This window comes from Chrysemys picta, chromosome 13 (assembly GCF_011386835.1).
Source record: "Chrysemys picta bellii isolate R12L10 chromosome 13, ASM1138683v2, whole genome shotgun sequence".
NCBI lineage: Eukaryota > Metazoa > Chordata > Testudines > Emydidae > Chrysemys > Chrysemys picta.
Window position 1 is genome coordinate 55052942 of NC_088803.1, and position 19305 is coordinate 55072246.

At 43.7% G+C, this 19305-nt stretch overlaps 1 protein-coding gene across 3 annotated transcripts in view; it reads right to left on the reverse strand.

The window, feature by feature from the left end:
- NCOA5 (nuclear receptor coactivator 5) overlaps window positions 1-15021 on the reverse strand; it is a 22479-nt gene extending 7458 nt beyond the window's left edge. Inside the window, exons 1-5 of one of the 3 annotated variants that reach the window (XM_005304830.5) lie at window positions 14770-14923; window positions 9030-9216; window positions 8363-8470; window positions 4145-4211; window positions 144-494 (exon numbers count right to left, since the gene is read on the reverse strand). In XM_005304830.5, coding sequence (XP_005304887.1) covers window positions 144-494; window positions 4145-4211; window positions 8363-8470; window positions 9030-9192 — 689 coding nt within the window. In that variant the 5' untranslated portion in view covers window positions 9193-9216; window positions 14770-14923. Of the gene's footprint in view, window positions 1-143; window positions 495-4144; window positions 4212-8362; window positions 8471-9029; window positions 9217-14769 lie in introns of all 3 variants that reach the window. The other 2 variants (XM_042842517.2, XM_005304831.5) reach the window with 2 other exon arrangements.
- Window positions 15022-19305: the final 4284 nt, after the last annotated feature.

Sequence of the window (19305 nt, forward strand, 5' to 3'; positions counted from 1 at the left end):
TAATCATTAAAATACGTACCTGGCTATCCTCCAGATGGCCAAACTACCACAATCTGTATGAGGACCAACAGGTCCCAATTTAGTATCATCACCACAAGAGAGGCAGCAAATCACTAGAGCTCCAATCCAGTAGTATAAGATACCTGTACACGGGGTCCCGTGGCTCCCTCACATCCCGATATCGATCATACACAGGATCCCGTGGGTCACGCAGGTCTCGAATGTCCCGGGGGTCCCGTAAATCTCTAGGGTCCCTGATGTCCCGGGGCTCTCGCAGATCTCTAGGATCCCTGATGTCCCGGGGCTCTCGCAGATCTCTAGGGTCCCGGTGGTCTCTAGCATCTCTGGGATCACGTACATCTCTACCTCGAATATCTCGAGCGTCTCTGGAATCTCGGCCATTTCTACCATCCCTTGGCTCTCTTCGTGGGCTCCCCCGAATAGGGGAGCGATCACGTCTCGCATCTCGGCCATCCCCATACGCATATGGCTCTCTGAGGAAAGTACCAGGGAAATGCCATTAGACAAAAAGCACGAGCACTGTCAGCCCTAGACCTCTTACCTGGGGTGGCCACAGAAACCTTTTGCTCAGCAGCGGAATCCTCCCCTCCTATTCCCCATCAAAACAAAAGCAGCGAGACAGGTCCAAAGGGTTGTGTCAAGGCATTTTGAAAAGGTTTCTTATTCAAATGCCTTGCACAGCCCAGCAAGCTCCAGAAAACACCCTATCTGGACCACCACTAGAAGTGCAGGATGTTTGTGCAAGACAAAGGCAGGCAGCTAAGAAACCATCACTCAAAGATGTCAAGCCTCACAGCCAGTGAGGAATTTTCAAGCAAAACATTTGTTTTTCAGACAACTGGTACACAGAACCCCGGGTGTCGTCCTCCCATCCACTAGGACACTGTAGTTAAATGTCAAAGGGACCGTTTTAATTCATTGAATTGAAAAAGGAGAGCAGAATCCCTGAAACAATTCCATCAATATTGCCACGTTTATGAAAATGTGTGTTGTGATCATGAAGACCATATGGCTGGATTCTGTACAGTGATGAGATGTTCCCTGAAGGAAATCAGTGTGACTGCATGATGCCCCATGTTAGGACAGTACTAACCGAGCCAGGTCTGTATCATCAGCAGGATCATGATTCCCAATGGTACCTGAATGTCTCCTCTCACTCAGGCTTTTAATTGTAGTACAGCAGCATGCCATCTTCAGTCAGAAGTACACAGAAAGAGAGGTGAAAGACTGCATGCTTCTTTTTTCCAAAATAAAATGTTTCCCAGATAATGCTCTGTTTTCCAGATCTAGCATAGCCTTCAATCCACTCTAAGCCATAAACATATAGTACGCCTTAGGAATGGAAGTGCTGAGCTTCGAGCAGAGCAGTATGTACTCTCACATGGCAAACATCTGCAGGCCACTTACAATTGTGAGAAGAGAAACACTTGAAAGGAAGTATTTCATTGAGATTTTTAACCAACACTTCCAATTGCTAAATTCCCCTTGGCTAACTAGCCTAGGTCCTGAAGGAAGTACAGAACATGCTATTCATTACTATAGTTTCTTTCACAGCAAGACGAAGGCAAGTCCCTCCCGTAAGTTCTACATGGCTGACAATTTCATTTCGGAATCAGTTGGAGAGTGAGTATCAGGATTAGCCAGCTAGAGGTTCAGGCTTCAATACCAAGTTGATAGATACCTACCCAAACCCAGCTGATGATTACTTTCCTATGCCCCTCTTCTCTGAGCAGTGAGGAAGTTATGTGGATTCCATGTAATAACTTTGACCATTTGCTTCCAAGGGATACACAGTATTCCCTGTGGTCTTTCTTTATAAGCCAGATACAGTGTGTATCCTGTAACATGAACTATTGTTTTACCCACAGGTAATATATACAGTGTTTTCCAGTGATCAGAATGTATCTGCACCAGGGATACAGTCTCCCTGTGATATACGAGAAGATGCACCATATTTGAACATGATCTATAGTGTAACCATCCTCAATATCAGGGAAACAGTTTCCCCTCCTGCTTTACACTTTATACAGACAGGATATAGAGCATATCCTCACCAACGATGTGTAGTGTAATCACACACTAGATTAGGGATACACACAGTATTCCCCACTCATTCTGCAGTATAACTAGAGGAAATACATCCTGTATTCTCATCTGTAATCTGCAGTGAAACCAGAGCAGATACCACTGCATCCACCTGGAATTTACAGTACAGTCAGACACAGGGATACAGAGTATCCCATATCCTGCTGTAAGCCATAGGGTAGAATACAATACAACCACCCAAGACTGCAATGTAATTGCATTGTATATGGTATTAATTCCCACTCTGTTTACCTAAACAGGTATACAGGCCACATCCATCCATTATGTGGAGTGAGACATCGTGAACAAGGATGCACAACAGCTGTTTGCCCTCGGTGATGCAAACACTCACACATAGCATCAGCTGCTGCTTGCTCAAACACTCCTGCTCACCTGATGCCCAAGGCATTGGCCTCTGCAAATCTGCTTGCACTCCTGTGGCATCAGCCTCCGCTCGCGCTCCTGCGGCGTTACCTGATGCCCATAGCATCAGCCTCCGCAAATCTGCTGGCGCTACTGTGCCGTCGTCTGAACCCCAATGCCCAGCGGCATCGGCCTTGTGCTTGCACGCGCTGCTGAACCATTGCCCGAACCCCAATGCCCAGTGGCATCGGCCTGTGTTCGCGTATGCTCCTGCGCCATCGCTTGAACCCCAATGCCCAGCGGCATTGGCTTGTGCTCGCACACGCTGCTGTGGCATCACCCGTACCCTGATGCCCAGTGATTTCGGCCTCTGCTCTCACATGCTCCTGTAGCATTGCCCAATGCCCAGAGGCAGCGGCCTGCACTTGCATGCTCCTGCAATGTTGCCCGACGCCAAGTGGCAGCGGGCTCTATAAATCCACTTGTGCTCTGTAGTATAAATGCAGCAAATTTTACAGTATACGTCTGCATTCTGTATCCCCAGACATTCAGGATTTACACGGGAAACCCCATACACTTCTTACTCCTTCTATAAGGTCCAGGAAGGAACGTATTCGCCCAAGATCTCTAGTGTAACTGAAGATAGTGTTGACCACACTCAATGACAAACAGGGATACACAGTATCTGCCGGGACACCCCTGTAACTGGACATAGCCATAAACGGGAGCCAGCTGTGGCCCACTGTATCTATGTACAGGAACATGGAATCTCTCCTGACACAGACACGATACAATTTGCAGTGTAGCTGTGAAACATGGATGTTGGAGACTGGTTACATGTAGTGTTCGTACAGTTCTCAGTACTAACATTGACATTTCTCCCTATGTGTACACAGCTCTGTAGTATAGCCAGAGAAGATGCATACTGCGTCAGAATGTAACTGCAGTGTTCACCCACAATCCATAGTAAAACATGGACATTATTCAGGAGTCTCCTCCTGCAATGTAGTTAATTCATGTGTCTCTTCTCAATCTGCTGTGTGACTGCACAAGAAGAGTGACACACAGGGACTGTACACATTGGGCCTATTTATTGGGGGAGGGATGCGTGGGAAAAGTAGGCAGATGCCCAGTATCCCCAATGTAACTGTACAGAGAAGGATGACGGTATGATACAAGTGCACATGCAGAAAGGGAAGTTCTCTCCCTGTAGTGTGCGTTGTCTGCATAATCATTTTCCAGGCTCATGTGAGCACTGGAAGCCTTCGACATCAGAAGATGTAAAGTGCTGGTATTCTCTGTTGCACAGCATGGCGAATGCTATATACCCATTGTATTCTCTATAGACGCCTTGTTTCCCTGACACTTAAGAGTCAGGAACAAACAGCAGTCGTTCCCCAACAAATTTCACACAACCTATGCTGCAAAATGCAGCATCCAGTTGTAGTCACAGCAGCAAACACAAGGTTTCCCTTGTGCCTCCTGAGCTGTTGGAACCAGTGAGGCCCTTCGCACATGGAAGGGATGGACACATTCTAACTGTTCACTTGAGTGTCTCCATTCTGTTGGGGAGGTGGTGGTGAGGGAAGAAAACTAGACATTTAGCAGAGGAAGGAGGGCTCATACCCTAAAGCCTAACCTTCCTAGTATAACTCACTGCTTCCAGGTACTTTACCTTCGTGATGGGCTGGACCTTGATGAAGCCTTATTCATATTTCTTCTTTCCGCTGCTTTATTAATATCTGAAAAGAATAATCAACCCATCTGTTCAATGCTATGGAACAAAAAAGAGATCGTCAGCACATTTTAAATTAAAGCAATAAAAGTTCAAAGACAGCCATATGGTGCAAGGAAATCCATTCAGCCAAGAGGCATTGTCACTTTAATTATTTTTATTAAAATTAAGATAGTACAATGCAACGGGTTGGTCATGGATTACTGTGATTTCCAGCTAAAAGAAGTGGACAGTTTGTATGAAATTCTATCCCTTTATCATGTTTAGACCCATGTCCAGACTCCTTGTCCCATAAGAGAACACCACCTCTTTCTCCTGTAGTCTGTGGACCAACAGCATGCAGCTCCATGGATTCCAGGAGAAAAAGTAAAGAGTCAGACAATCCTTCGTGAATGGAAAGCTGTTGGCTAGTACACTTCATCTCAAAATTCAAAGCCAGTCCTGTTCGATGGAGGATGCTGTCATCCTTCTGGAAAAGAACCCAAGGGCTCTCAAAAACAAGTTCAATTGACTTCCAAGGGACTGTTGTGACATCAAATTGCACAATCTCCACCTCTCAGGCAGAAGGATCCAAGGGACTTGAAGTAAAAACTACCCCATGAAGTGAACTTCATGCAGTCATAACACCATCAAGTCAATGTGATGCAAATAAATGCAGACATCAGACATTTTAAAATTGTTAATGTCTGAGTAACTGCACAGAAAATGTTCCTTGAAGTGTTCAGAGTGGAACACACAAGAGAACTAGGGAGCCCAAGAACACAAGTTCAGCCAAAACAGCTGATAATATTAGTCTGGAGAGAAATGATGAAAACATCCATGGTAGCAGAGAGATGATGAGGTTATTATCTGAATGTGGGCAAGAACAAAACCACTCCAGAGTAATGGCTGGTTTAGGACGTTTTGTTCTCAGTCATGAGAACCTTTAAAAAAAGAAAGTCACCTAAATGCTACATGTACCACTTGTTTGAGGATTTAACAGTGTAAATAACAGTAATGAGTAGGTATTTAAATAATGTATAGCTTTCAATTTTCCTGCATTTGGAAAAACAAACAAAAACAAGGCATGTAGAGTTCTGGAGGCAGAAACATGGTGGCTTTACTATCTACCTTCATTTCCCAAGCTTTTCATGCTGAATTTTAGTTAAAATTAAAACAAAGATGCTAGTTTCAATCTTCATTCTTACTCTAAACAAGAAAGGATGTGTTCTCTCTTTTGACAGTGAATGAAAAGGCAAATACCATTTGTGCATTAAGTAGTGGTAACCCAAGAAACCAGTGGCATAAAAATTCACAGGATATTATTTGAGACAGATACATTAGTTTAAGAAATGGATGGGCGTTTTGTCTATTTAACGTGGCAACTTTCTACCGTATTTACCTTTAGGTATGCTGGACATTTATTCTCTGAACAGATCTATTTATCAGGGAGACAATTAAAGGAGTTTCAGTGTATTTGTAAAAGTATTTTAGTGCAATGCAAAAATGGGGTTAAATTATTTGGTTTCTTTTAAGAGGTCCCTATGTGTTCATGACATTCGACTTTAGCACACAGAAAATGTATATCTAACGTAGTACTGTTTTCACTGCATTTTGACTTTTCATTGCAGGATATTCTTTTACCAAATGTAACCCTTTAAGTGCAACACTATCTGCTTCCTTAGTTTAAGATTTTATGTCTTCAAACTGGACATACATTTAAAGGATTCTTCTCTTCTGAAAAATGAACAGTTTTCAAGAAAACTTTATTTGGTGCCATCAGCATTTACAGATTAAATATTTAACATTTACAAAACACCTTTTGAAAAAAACTTAAAATCTTGTGTTTTGGAAGATTTTCATAGATTTTAAGGCCAGAAGGAACCGTTGTGATCATCTAGTCTGACCTTATGCACAACACAGGCCATAGGATGTTCTTGACTTAATTTCTGCTTTCAAATACAATAGCTGTGGTTGCACTACAGCATAGCAGGTTTTTCTAAAATGTATCTTGATTTAAAAATGTACAGTGACGAAGAATCCACCACAACCTTTGGTAAGTTGTCACAATGGTTAATTACTCTCACTGTTAAAAATTTGCACCTTATTTCTAGTCTGAATTTGTCTAGTTTCATCTTCCAGCCAATGATCTTGTTATACCTTTGTCTGCCAGACTGAAGAGCCCTCTATCAAATTTCTGTTCCCCATGTAGGTGTATTTACAGACTGCGATGATCACCCCTTGACCTTCTCTTTAAGCTAATTAGACTGAGTTCCTTGGGCCTTACCAAAAGGCATGTTTTCCAAGCCTTTCATCATTCTCCTGGCTCTTCTCTAAACCTTCTCCATCATCTGAATTGTGGACACCAGAACTGTACACAGTATTCCAGTACTGAATATAGAGATAATATTAACTTCCTAACTCCTACACAGTATTTCCCTCAACACCGCATTAGCCCTTTTAGCCACAGCTTCACTCTGGGAGCTCATGTTCATCTGATTATCCATTGCCCCCCCAAGTCTTTTACAGAGTCATTGCTTCCCAGGATAGAGACCCCCATCCTTGTAAGTACAGCCTTAATTCTTTGTTCCTCTAAGACCTTACATTTGGCTGTAGTGAAACACATTGTTTGCTTGTGCCCAGTTTACCAAGCAATCCAGATCACGCCATATCAGTGACCTAGCCTTAATTATTCCATTCCCCACATTTTTGCAGATGACACAAACTATCAATAATGATTTTATATTTTATTCCAGATCACTGATATAAATATTAAATAGCATAGGGCCTTGAACTTATACCTGTGGGACACCACTATAAAACACATCCACTCAACCATCATGCCCCATTTACAATTATGTTTTGAGGCCTAACTATTGGTTACCCAGTTTTTAATTCATTTAATGTGTACCATGTTGATTTAATATTGTTCTAGTTTCTTACTAGAATTGCTGTGCGGAACCAAGTCAAAGGTCTTTCAGAAGTTTATTACATAAACACTACTGCATTTATCAACCAAACTTGTAAACTAATCAAAAAATATCAAACTAGTTTGACAAGATCTATCTTCCATAAATTCATGCTGACTGGCATTAATTGGACTGCCCTCCTTTAATTTGGTATATTCAAATGTTGTATCAACTGTTCCATTATTTTGCCTGGATCAGTCTCAGCTGACAAGTTTATAATTAGTCTGGTCATCCCAATTACCCTTTTAAAATATTGGCACAGCATTATCTTTCTTCCAGTCTTCTGGAACCTCTCTAGTTTTCCAAGACATCCAAAAAAAAAAAAAAATCAACATTAATGGTCCAAAGAGCTCCTCAGCCATGCAAGTTATCCATATCCCCTGATTCAAAAGCATCTAACCTTAAGGAGGATGTTAAACAGCAACTACTAGCTACAATGGAAAGTATTTCTTTATTACTATATGATGATTACATCTGGCTTTTCCCCCCAAATACAGAACAGAAATATTTATTGAACATTGAACTGTCTTTTTTGCATAACTGACAATTCTACCATTTCCATTTAGAAATGGGCCAATACCACTGTCAGGGTTCCTTTCATTCCTAATATCTTCAACTCCTCCTTACTGTCCTTAACTCTGCTGGCCATAGATTTCTCCTTGTATTCTCTTGCTTCCTTCATCAATTTTAATTCACATTTTTCTGTTTAAATTCTCTCTCCAGTTGACTTATATTAATTTATTCTGTTTGCACATAAATATAATCAAGTCATGATCACTTTCACCTAAGCAACCACACTAACTTTTAGTTATGTGATCAATTCCCTTTATCTATCAAGATGACGTCTAACATACAATAACAAAGGATTTAAAAAATGAAGTTCAGTAAGGGCCGGTGAACACTAGAGATTTTTTTGGTTTAGCACCAACTACTTGTTATGCTGTGCTTTACATATGCTTATAGTGCTATTTAAATACTAAAATATAAAAATAAATTTGGAGAAAGATCAAAATATCAAGAGGGAGCAGAGTACCACACACAAGACTAGAACAAAACTCAAAAAATATACAGTGCCTAATACAAATTTAGATTAATATTCAAGGCAGGTTTCACACAATGGTCTTTCCATAGATCTTTAAAAGAAAAAGCCTTCTTTCTACCCAAATGCATGCTGGCATCAGTACGAGTAGCATGGAGCAGTTTTCCTTACCTAATCTATACCCTTTAAAAAGGCGACCCTTCTCACCGTCCAGAGCGGCCTGGACGTCTTCTAGACGTTCATACTGCACGAACCCATAGCCATGGAACATGCTGAGGGCTGGAAAAATTAATAGCAGGGCAAGACCAGTTACAACTAAGGGACAGTACTACCACATGCAGGCCATTATATAAACCCCACAGGGCTGAACAAGCAAAGGGATTTACCCAAGAACATCTATCCAAGCTTAATAGGAACACTCAAATAAGTTAACCAGGACCAAAACGAAGGAGAATTTACAAAAAATGGAAAATAATGTTGCTAAGGCGATTATGAAATGCTATATAACAGCCCAACTTCTTCTGACAAGACAGTGATCAAAAGGCACTAAAGTGACCAAGATCCAATTAAGAGAATACGAGAGCCCTAGAAAGTATAGACTTGTTTGGTATAGTCCCATACTGCAAACCCAAAAGGATAAAAGAGAAACTGCCATAGCTCTAACATGCCTTAGGCTTCGGTTGTACTAAAGGAAGTTAGTTTTCAGGGAAAATGCAGATAAAGAAATGTCACTAAAGGTCACTTTTTTCACTGTCACCCTTCTCATTATCATCAGATGTGGCATGAAAATTAAGTTTCTGACTATGATTTCCCAGCCATAACAAAATAAAATACTAACCCCTGATTTTGCCATATTTTGAAAATATCTCTTCCATTTCTTCACGGGTCATGTGGTCTGTGGGCAAATTGCCGACAAAAAGTCTTCTCTCTAAATCCTGTGGATTGGTGCTGTTAGTGAAGTCGCTCTGTTTGATGCTATTGCTCGTGCGTCCTCGAGCCATTTTGTTTTCGTTCCAAATGCAACTCTTCGCAAAAAAGAAAAATGGCCATGCATATCATTTCACATCCACGACAATTACAATTACATTGGAACAAGGTTAAAGTTAACATGTTTGCAGACTAGAGGCCAATAGGGTCTGCCTTAAGCAAGCTGCATTCAAGAGAAATCCTTACACAGATGATTTGGAAGTTTGGCAGAAAACTGTATCTTACGTCGTGTTGGGTTTGATCTTCCTGTCCTGCTAAAAGGAAATTACTGGCCTAAACTCTTAATTTTAAATCCATGATTGATCCCTCTAAGGATATTTTTTCATTAGTTCAATTCCAAACTAAGAAAACAGTAACTTTATATAGGAACATCCTAATCAGTAAATCTAATTAGTGAATAACTATCTTAGGCTTCTCTACAGGGCCCACCACTGCAGCATCTAAGAATTCAGTACATTGGTAAAAAATACTAATTAAATAGAGAAAACAAACAGGAAACAGACATCTTCACAGTAGCAGTGTAAAATGAGACAAATATAACAGCACTAGCATGAATGAAAAAAGATTTTCAAAAATCTACAATTAATTAAAAAAATATTTTGAATTGTCAGTAATTGAATCACTTAACCAAAATACATAAAGTAGAATGATCTAATAAGTGAAAATCTGATCTCCCATTCATACCAACACCGAGGTTCATTTCCTGTGTCCCAATCTGCTTCCTCAGCAAGAAATCATCTACTACTGAAGCCGGGTCTAAAAATTCCCTAGTGTACAAAGACTCTCCACTTATTCATCTCCACCAGTAATATCTACAGTAGAATTTTATAAACATTCTTTACTGTAGACAAATCTAGAGATACCAGCAACATCTCCTTGGGACTATGATACATTGGCCTAATTTTGGTTTTGGGGTTTCGTGTGGGTCAGATTGGATTAATTTAAATCAAGTGGAAAGCTCCATTTTAATGAACTTTTCCATTTGTACTTGAGTTATTTTCTAAAGAAAAGTGCACTTGCATTGGTTGGTATAATCATTAAAACATGTTGATTTACAACTAAAAACCTTTACATTAGATTCTATATACCTTCCTACTACCTAGGTGGGTATACTATAACAATAGACATTTAAGCAATTATTAAGCTTATTATTTTCTTAATCTTAATTGTATATTTTTAGTATGTTAGAAAATGGTGATATATTGTTTATTTACTAGATAATTAACTTTTTGCACATAAATTATGTCCGGGTGTATTAGAATAACTGGAATTTAATTAAATGCACAAAACAGCACATAAAATGTATGTTAGTAAACAAAACAAGCCCTTAATACAGTATAACCTATTGTGCCATATTTATAAACCTTGACCACAAAAGTTAAGTTTTTCCCAGATTCTCTCTTTATATAAAAAAAAGCAGCTTTTAACTCCAAGTTTTTGATAGCTGCTCATAGATTCCACATATTTATTTTTTATTTAAATGTTTTAAGAGAGTATAAGTAGTTTAGGCCCTAACATACTGTATTATTTCAGATTTCATCTGAAACAAGTTTAATTTTTAAAAGAAAAATTTATTATCACAAACTTAAAAATCCAATTTAAATTAAAAAAATCAGATTTTTTTTATTTTCAAATAAAATTGTTGAATTTTATCCAGCCTGGTGGGGGTGCTGGGTGGTGTTGGAGGCCTGTGATATACAGAAGGTCAGACTACATGATCTGGTGGTCCCTTCTGGCATTAAACTCTCACTCTAAGAGATACTGAAACTATCACCGCTAACGTATAGGCAGGGTTTAAAACTTTAGGTTAAAAAAAAAAAAAAAAATCAGTAAAACCCTAAAGCAAAAAATTCAGAATAGGCTTAAAGACACTAAATGTTAGTCTCTGCAAATAGGTAGTTGTTTAATAGAGGGATTTTAACCATCTCTCACATGGAGAGTTCACCCCCAGGAGTGAAGAGTGGGGGTTTTGCTGGGATGGGAGTTTATTTTGGGGGTAGGAGGGGTGAAAATTAAGAAATTACTTGGGAAAATAATTTTGAACACACCAATAAAATCCTTTTATATTTAGTTATGAGTCATAGTTTGACTAGTCCTGCAACCACAAATCCTAATTACAATCAGTGTAGTTTTCTTTTAAGACTAGCCTCTGGATAAGCAAGTTAGACTCCTTAAAAGATAAAATGGGTTTGCACTGTTTTTTTTTAGTGCCACATAATTGTGCCAGAAAAAAAAAAAGTGGCATTCTGTCACAAAACCACTCCAGAATTTGTAATATCAAGGGACCTTTTCTGAAGGTCATTCGCATCTATGACAGGTTTCAGAGTAGCAGCCGTGTTAGTCTGTATCCGCAAAAAGAACAGGAGTACTTGTGGCACCTTAGAGACTAACAAATTTATTATATGCATCCGAAGAAGTGGGCTGTAGCCCACGAAAGCTTATGCTCTAATAAATTTGTTAGTCTCTAAGGTGCCACAAGTACTCCTGTTCTTTATTCGCATCTATATTCATAGTAAGTTTGAAAGGCTAGTAACAATATTTGTTTCACTTACACAAGTGAACTGCAAAGGGAAAAGATGTGCTTGTGTCAATTTTTGCTTCTTTATAATGTATAAAGAATGCCTGAAAGGGTTGTTTATTTACCTTCAATATCAGAAATACCACATCTTGTGCACCCTGTCTTTACAGGAAGACTAGCTGAGTGTTGACACTCATCAGTTGAAGAGGTAGGTGGCGTGAATATTTAATGAGTTTTTCCTGAAACTGTTTTCAGGCATTTTAAACAAACAGGTATAAAACAAGAGTTTTAAATAGTCAAAGTAAAAATCCTTTCCCCCTACTCAACTGTCCAAGTTTCAGTCTCTTGAGATGTCATAACCCTACTAATCTCCAGGTGTCCATAGTCCTACAGCAAAAGCGGGCTGGAAAAGATCTTGATTTCTAATATAAAAATCACGTAGAAAATCTTTAGGATGAAAAATCCTGTTCTTTCAACATCATAAAGCAGCAAAAAAGGACACACTTTTCCTTTTTCAGGTAACCTTTGAAATCTGCATGTCCCATATGTTAAACTCTACTTTAAAAAGTAGTTAGTATAGGGTTTCAATGAGAGACTATTTACTGTTCCCAGCTGCTGTCTTCTCTTCTTAGTTGAAGACATGGGTAAGGTCAGTTTCTTAATACTGAGACTATCAGAGTCATGTCCCAGCTGCAGGGAAACTGCTTCAGGAAAATGAACGATTTCCCCATTCAGCTTCCTTCTAAGAATCCAACTAAGGGAGGCTAAGGAAGGAGTCCCAGTGTTGATAGGGGGCACAAGCACAGGTCACTTGAAAAGAAAGCTTAAAAAAAATAAATCTCAGAGTGGCAATGCACTGAACCCAATCCTCTGCTAGAGAGAGTGGAAACTTGTCTATGATGTACCGGCAGAAAGTAAATAGCAGGAATTTGATTCTATCCTAGGAAAAGCAGCTCTTCCTCCAGACAGGTGGCTTTGGGTCAGACAAGCCAAAGGAGAAGGAAAAGAGCAGGTGGGAAGAACGCTGAATGGGAGAATTTCACTCTCCTAGAGCACTGTACTCAGCTGTTTCTGTTCTTACTGATGGAACGAGTAAATACACCCTACCTTCCCCATTCCCCTCCCCCCTTTTTTTTGCCCCTGCCTTTAGACAGAAAGCAGTAAAATGTTAGAAATGGCAAATCTCTCTAATCTGTTTACAAAACTAAGGGTTTAGCATTTCACAAGCACCTTCACACTTTTTGGCCTAGTGACAGAGGAGAAAGTTGGATATGATACCATATTCTATATCACTGAAATAACATATGCAAGTTTGTAAAAGCACGGCTACAAAAAATTACTAGACACCAACTGGCTACAGGACCATAACTTTCATGGCTACTTCTAGCTAATAGCGATGGTGGCCTCAGGGCAGGCTAATGCCATGGCAAGAAGTCCAGCTCATCCTTCATCATCTTTTTAACTGTCACGAATGTGGGAAAAGAGTTCTGTATTTGCTAATGAAGTGCCACCCCCAGACCTTGCTAGGGGCTCCACGTTTTGTATGAGGTTTATGCTAGTAGGGATCTTAAATCTGAAGTTCCATCCAATTAACCATTGGGAGGGATCTCCTATCCAAAGCCTCCTGGCTGTTGCAGGGACTGGGGAGAAGGTCTAACACTAGCGTTTTTGTCAGTAAAACGTATGCCCCTCAGGGATGTGAAAACAACAGACCCCTGCCCGATGTAAATTGCACCGACAGAAGTGCCGGTGTAAACAGCACTGTGTTGGCGGGAGACACTCTCCCATCCGCATAGAGAGGCTACACAGGAGACCGTACAGCGGCACAGCTGCAGCAATACAGTTGTGCCACTGTAAGGTCTCTAGGGTAGACACAGCCACAGTCTATCCCTGCCTACACCCTTTTTGGTGCCCTCCTCACCTGTGACTAATGCCAGTCTCTTTGGCCCTGCTCCTGCTCATGGCTTTTCCAAGCAGCACAGTGTAAGACACAAAGTTGACATTTCAGTGAAACTGACCCAAAGTGTATTAAATTCATGCTGCTTTGCAAAGCTCTGAGGAGCAGAGGTAATGGAGCTACCTTTTGCATGCTAAGGCCACATCTTGATGGGAAAAAAGGTGTTTTTCCAATTGCGTTAAACTAACTCAACCCTAAGCAACTGAAAACCACACCTCCAGGAAGAATTCATGATACTAATCACATTCAGTCTGCATATGGAAGTCTTTCCCCCTCCCAAGGTAAAAGAACTAGAAACCTTTTTTTTTTTTTTTTTTGAAGTCAAAACAAATTCCACAGCAATTAATTGGACACTTTTTATTTGTTAGAAAAAGTTTCCCTATTTGCTACTAAACCTGCCCCTGTCCACGAGGGGATTCAGGAGCAAATACATTTGATTACAAGATTCAGCATATTGATCCTGAAACATTACCCCAATGTTTAGCAGAGTTCAAAGACCAGGACAAATCGGTGTGTATAAAAAGCTTGACACAACTGAGCAGTTTTACATCAGCGGGGGGGAGGAGGGGAAATTAGCAGTGCAGGAAGGCCAGAAAAATTAACACATGTCCCCCGAAGTTTATTTTTAAATACAGACTTTTATTCAAATATTGGCACGTGCGTATAAAGACGTCTCACTCGCCAGCATCTTCCGGGCAGCGCGGGGCTCCCCCCGCCAAGGCCAGGCCAGGCCAGGCCGCCTCGCCCGCACGAGTCTCCATCGGGCGAAGTTCGGAACCTGCCTCTCGCCGAGCTCGAGCCGCCCCCGCCACGCGGCTCCCCGACCAGAGCCCGACGCCGCGGGGATGGGCGCGGCCGCCGCGGGTTCCTTCGCGCTCACAGGCCCCGCGGCCCGGAGACCTCCGGCCACTCGCCGCCAGGCCCAGCCCGGCTTGGGCCGCTCACGAGCGGCGGCCGGACACGGCGGCAGCCTGGCGAGCCGCCCCCAGCCCGAGCGGCGGCAGCCCAAGGAGGCGGCCGGGCCTTGGCCAGGCCACGGGGCGCCGCCGCCGCCAGCCCGGAGGGAGCGAAGGCCCCGGGCCCGGCCCGGCCCCTCTCCCCACCCCCTGCACTTACCGCTGCTCCGGAGCCCGCTCTCCGCCTCAGGCCGCCGCTCAGCTCCGCCGCGAGGACAAAGGCGCCAACCGACCCGCCCAACCGCCACTGGACCGCACGGCGAAGCGAGGCGCTGCCGTGCCGGAAGGGGGGGCGTGGCGCTGCGACAGCCCCGCGATTTACGGCAGGCCCCAGAGACAGTCACGTGCCGCTTCCGCCATGACAGCCGAGGCAACGTCGTGGGGGCAGCAAGGAAATGGCAACCCGCTCAGGATCCCAGCATGCAACGCGGCAACCCCTGGCCTTCGGGCGAGCCCCGGTGCATGCTGGGGGGACTTGTAGTCACCACGATGGGCTCTCTGCCCCAGCCCCCCCTCCTCCCCCAGTCTGCCCCCCCCTCCAAGGGCCACGCCCCCAGCACCCCCTTCCTTCCCCCCTGGCCCTGCCCTCCCCCCACCAGGTCACCTCCAGTCGGTCCCCTGGCCCAGCTCCCCTCCCCTCCCCCAGGTCACCTCCCAACCACCTCCTCCAATTCCTCCCCTGGCCCAACCTCCCTTCCATCCCCCACAGCCTATCCCCAGCTCAGTGGTGTGAGTATTGGCCTGCTAAACCCAGGGTTGTGAGTTCAATCCTTGAGGGGGCCACTTAGGGGGCTGGGGCAAAATCAGTACTTGGTCCTGCTACTGAAGACAGGGGGCTGGACTTGATGACCTTTCGGGGTCCCTTCCAGTTCTATGAGATAGGTATATTGCCATATCTTATTGTTTATTTAACTTCTATCCTCCTTAGGCCCGCCCCAAACAGCCCTCCAGCCTCCTCTCCAACTGCAGGCTCTTGCCCCTTCTCCTGAGGCATGTGGTGCTGCACTGGGCTGGGCCCTTGTTGAGCCAGCCTGGCACTGCCCATGTCACATTTAGCAGTCGCTGCCCGTGCACTTGGAACGAAGCCTGGCCTGCTACACTACAGTTCTCGAGGGAAATCTGCCACCATCGCTACCAGTAGTGGGACCCCACCTGTGTTACCTGTGGGGGCTCACTAGCAGACAGGGCACATGTGGTTTTATCACCACATAACCTACACTTTTCTCTGAACAGGGCTAGACAAAGCGGCAGAAAGACACCGGCCTGTCTACACTGGCACTCCCACAGCCACTGCAATAACAGGGATGTAGACAGGGCCATGCAGGGGATCACAGCTGGTGGAGCTGGAATAGCCTCTTTAGTTCCCACCTTACCCTGGGATCTAAGGTCTGACCATGCCCAGCCCGTTCTCCAGAGCTTGGCCATGCCAACTTGAGGGCTTCCACAACCCAATGCATCTCTCTGTCAGGACGGTTCGAGCCAGGAGCACCACATGGTGACGCAGTTATACTGACTTAACCCCTGGTGTAGACAGTGCTACGTCATCGGCCCGGGAGAGCTTCTCCTGTCAACATAGCTACCTCTTCTTGGAGAGATGGGTTAACTATGCTGACAGGAGAGCTTTCTCCCATCGGCGTACAGCAATTTCATTAAAACACAGACATGCCCTAAGTGCTGCGTGCTAAGGAGTGCAGTGAACTGAGGTGAAGCTAGCGAACTCGGGGTGCTGCTTCCACAGAGGCAGTAAATCTGTGCGCACTGTGGGTGTCCACAGGTTGAGGGACTGGGCACTCATGTAGAACACACTGGGGTGTCCAGACAGGTTGGAGGGTCCTTTGCCCTGGAGCCAGAGCAGAACTCTGTGGGGATACTTAGCCCCCAGATTTAGCCACAAGTTCTCTCTGGTCCAAGGCCTCACTCTGGGAACCTACGGGTTTGGGTCTGCAAATTGCTAGCCTGCAGAGGGCAAGAGCGGGCTTGCCGAGCCCGGAATGGGGCAGTTGTGTTGGCAGCAGCTGGTAGTTTTGAATGAGTTTCCTCACGTGGGCACAGACAAGGCTCCCTCACACTGTGAGCAGGGTGGTAGTTATTCACCCTGTGCCTCTTGGGTAATCCCCAAAACGGGGCAGAAGGGCTCCCTGCTCTTAATTTCATCCCATTACTCCTCAGTGATACCCTATGCACCTTAAACGTCAAGTTCACACTCTGCAGGTATTTCCAGACTGCAGTCAAGCTTGCTATGTTGTTTGCAGTGTTGTGGTAGCCAAGTTGGTCCCAGGATATTAGAGAGACTAGGTGAGTGAGGTCATATCTTTTACTGATCTAACTTCTGTTGGACCAAAACATCCTATCGCCTGTGAGCGAACACTTTTCACAACGTGATCACTCCATATCTGACCTCTCAGTCCTCGTCCTCAAAGGAAACCTGCACAACACCTTGAAAAGACGTGTACATTTGCTCAAGCTTTGCTTCACACTCAAAATCATGGTCTCAAGAAAGACACTGGATTTATGGCTTATTACAACAATCTGTAACTCACTAACCCCGTTTTTTGTCCTATGACTGCAGGGGTGTTGACAGGCCACTTCACCTTGCATGGTCCCTTACACTAGAATATGTGTTAACTACTTCTGCTAAACAATCTGTTCCACCTTGTATTTAGCTGTGACACCTTGGGCAAGACTATACTAAAAAATTAAGTCGACCTAGATTATGTCGATTTACAACCACCACAGTCATTAAACTGCTTTTGCACGTCCACACTACACTCCTTGTGTTGATGGTGCACGTCCTCACCAGGAGCACTTGCACCGCTTTAACTGCCAGTGTGGGGCATTGTGGGCCGGCTTCTGAAAGGCAGCAACAGTCGATGTCAGCAACACAGTGTCCACGGACACTGCATCGACCTATGTGCTACGTCTATGGGGGAGGTGGAGTGGGCAAGTGAGGGGTATATAGTACAAGTCATGGACAGGTCATGGGCCGTGAATTTTTGTTTACTGACCATGACCTTTTATTTAAAGTATCTGTGACTAAAATGTAGTCTTAACAATAAGCCACACCATTGCATTATCCAGGGAGCCTCGCTGGATGCGGATTTGTTTCCAGGGAAGTGAGAACCCAGTGGCCCATTCCCACTGGAATGGGGGCAAATGAGATTTTCTCCTGGTTTTGCTGACAGAGCCACACTGAAGTTTTCACAGCAAATACTTACAAAGCAAGCGTGTTTGTGAGGCAGACATGGAGCAGCTGAAACGTCCAGTGGCCACTAGATGGTGCCACAAGACCCTAAATCAGTGGATCCCAAACTTTAACAACCTGTGAACCCCTTTCACTAAAATGTCAAGTCTCACGAACCCCCTCGTAAAAATGAATATATCCAGGGATTTTCTCCTTTACCTGAGTATAAATTATAAAAGCAGTGATCTTGGAAATATAAAATTTGTTTTTATGACATGCTTATTACACACTATTTATTATTCAGAGTAGCAGCCGTGTTAGTCTGTATCCGCAAAAAGAACAGGAGTACTTGTGGCACCTTAGAGACTAACAAATTTATTAGAGCATAAGCTTTCGTGGACTACAGCCCACTTCTTCGGTATGCATCCGAAGAAGTGGGCTGTAGTCCACGAAAGCTTATGCTCTAATAAATTTGTTAGTCTCTAAGGTGCCACAAGTACTCCTGTTATTTATTATTCATTATTATTCATCATTACAGTATTTTATTACATTATGAAAACGGCAACACTCTTTCAAGATCTCACTTTCCTTTCGTAGCTTGTATCATTTTGAATAAGCCTGTTATAAGACAAGGCTCCTATGTTTCAGCAAGGAGTATCAGATGTGAAACAGCATGAAGGTATTTAAGAAGACAACTTGAAGAGTTCCCCCCTCACAAGCATTCAGGTCTTAAGCAGTCCAGATAAACAACGCACGTTACAACAAAGCTTAAACTTATTGTTTTTAAAATTATTATGAAGCACACTAGCTACCTATTTAATTTTAAAAACAGCAAAAAATATCCACGTCCCTTTCCATTTCTTATAAGGAGTCTTGAAGTTTAAATCTCCTCAGTGTGATAGGCTTGCGTTGATCTGCTTAGGTCTTGGAAGTCCAGGGGCTCTGGGCTGCTGGCCCTATGGGGTCCCTATGGACAGCTCTGTCCGCCATTAGTGAATGTTTTCCCAAGAACCCCCTGTAACATTTCGTGAACCCCCAGGGGTTCATGAACTCCAGTTTGGGAACCACTGCCCTAAATCTTCAGAGCTGGAACCAGCATGGGCAGCCGAGTACTTGCCTAGCCTCGTTAACTGGGAATCTCGGCCCCCTGCTGCGGGCCCTTCACGCTGCTCTGGGGTAGGAGCAGCCTAGCACGGACACACACAGGGGTGTGCTGAGGCAAGAGGGGGAGGTGGGAGAATCTCTAAGGCTAAGATGGTCCACAGGGCTAACCTCCTCCTAGTGCTACGCCAGCCCTACAACAATCCAATATGTGCAATGCGGCTAACAGCCGCCCTTACCCCCAGATCGGCCCAGAGTCAGGCCCTCAGTCTGCATTTGGCAGCAGCAGCATTCCCAAGGGTTCGAGCATCATGAGCCAGGTTCCAAACAGTCATGAGACCAGCTTCAAACTAAAACTTGCTGGGTCCTTTTTCTCTGGTGCCTGGTGCAAGAGCCTTTCAGGGGCCTAGTGTC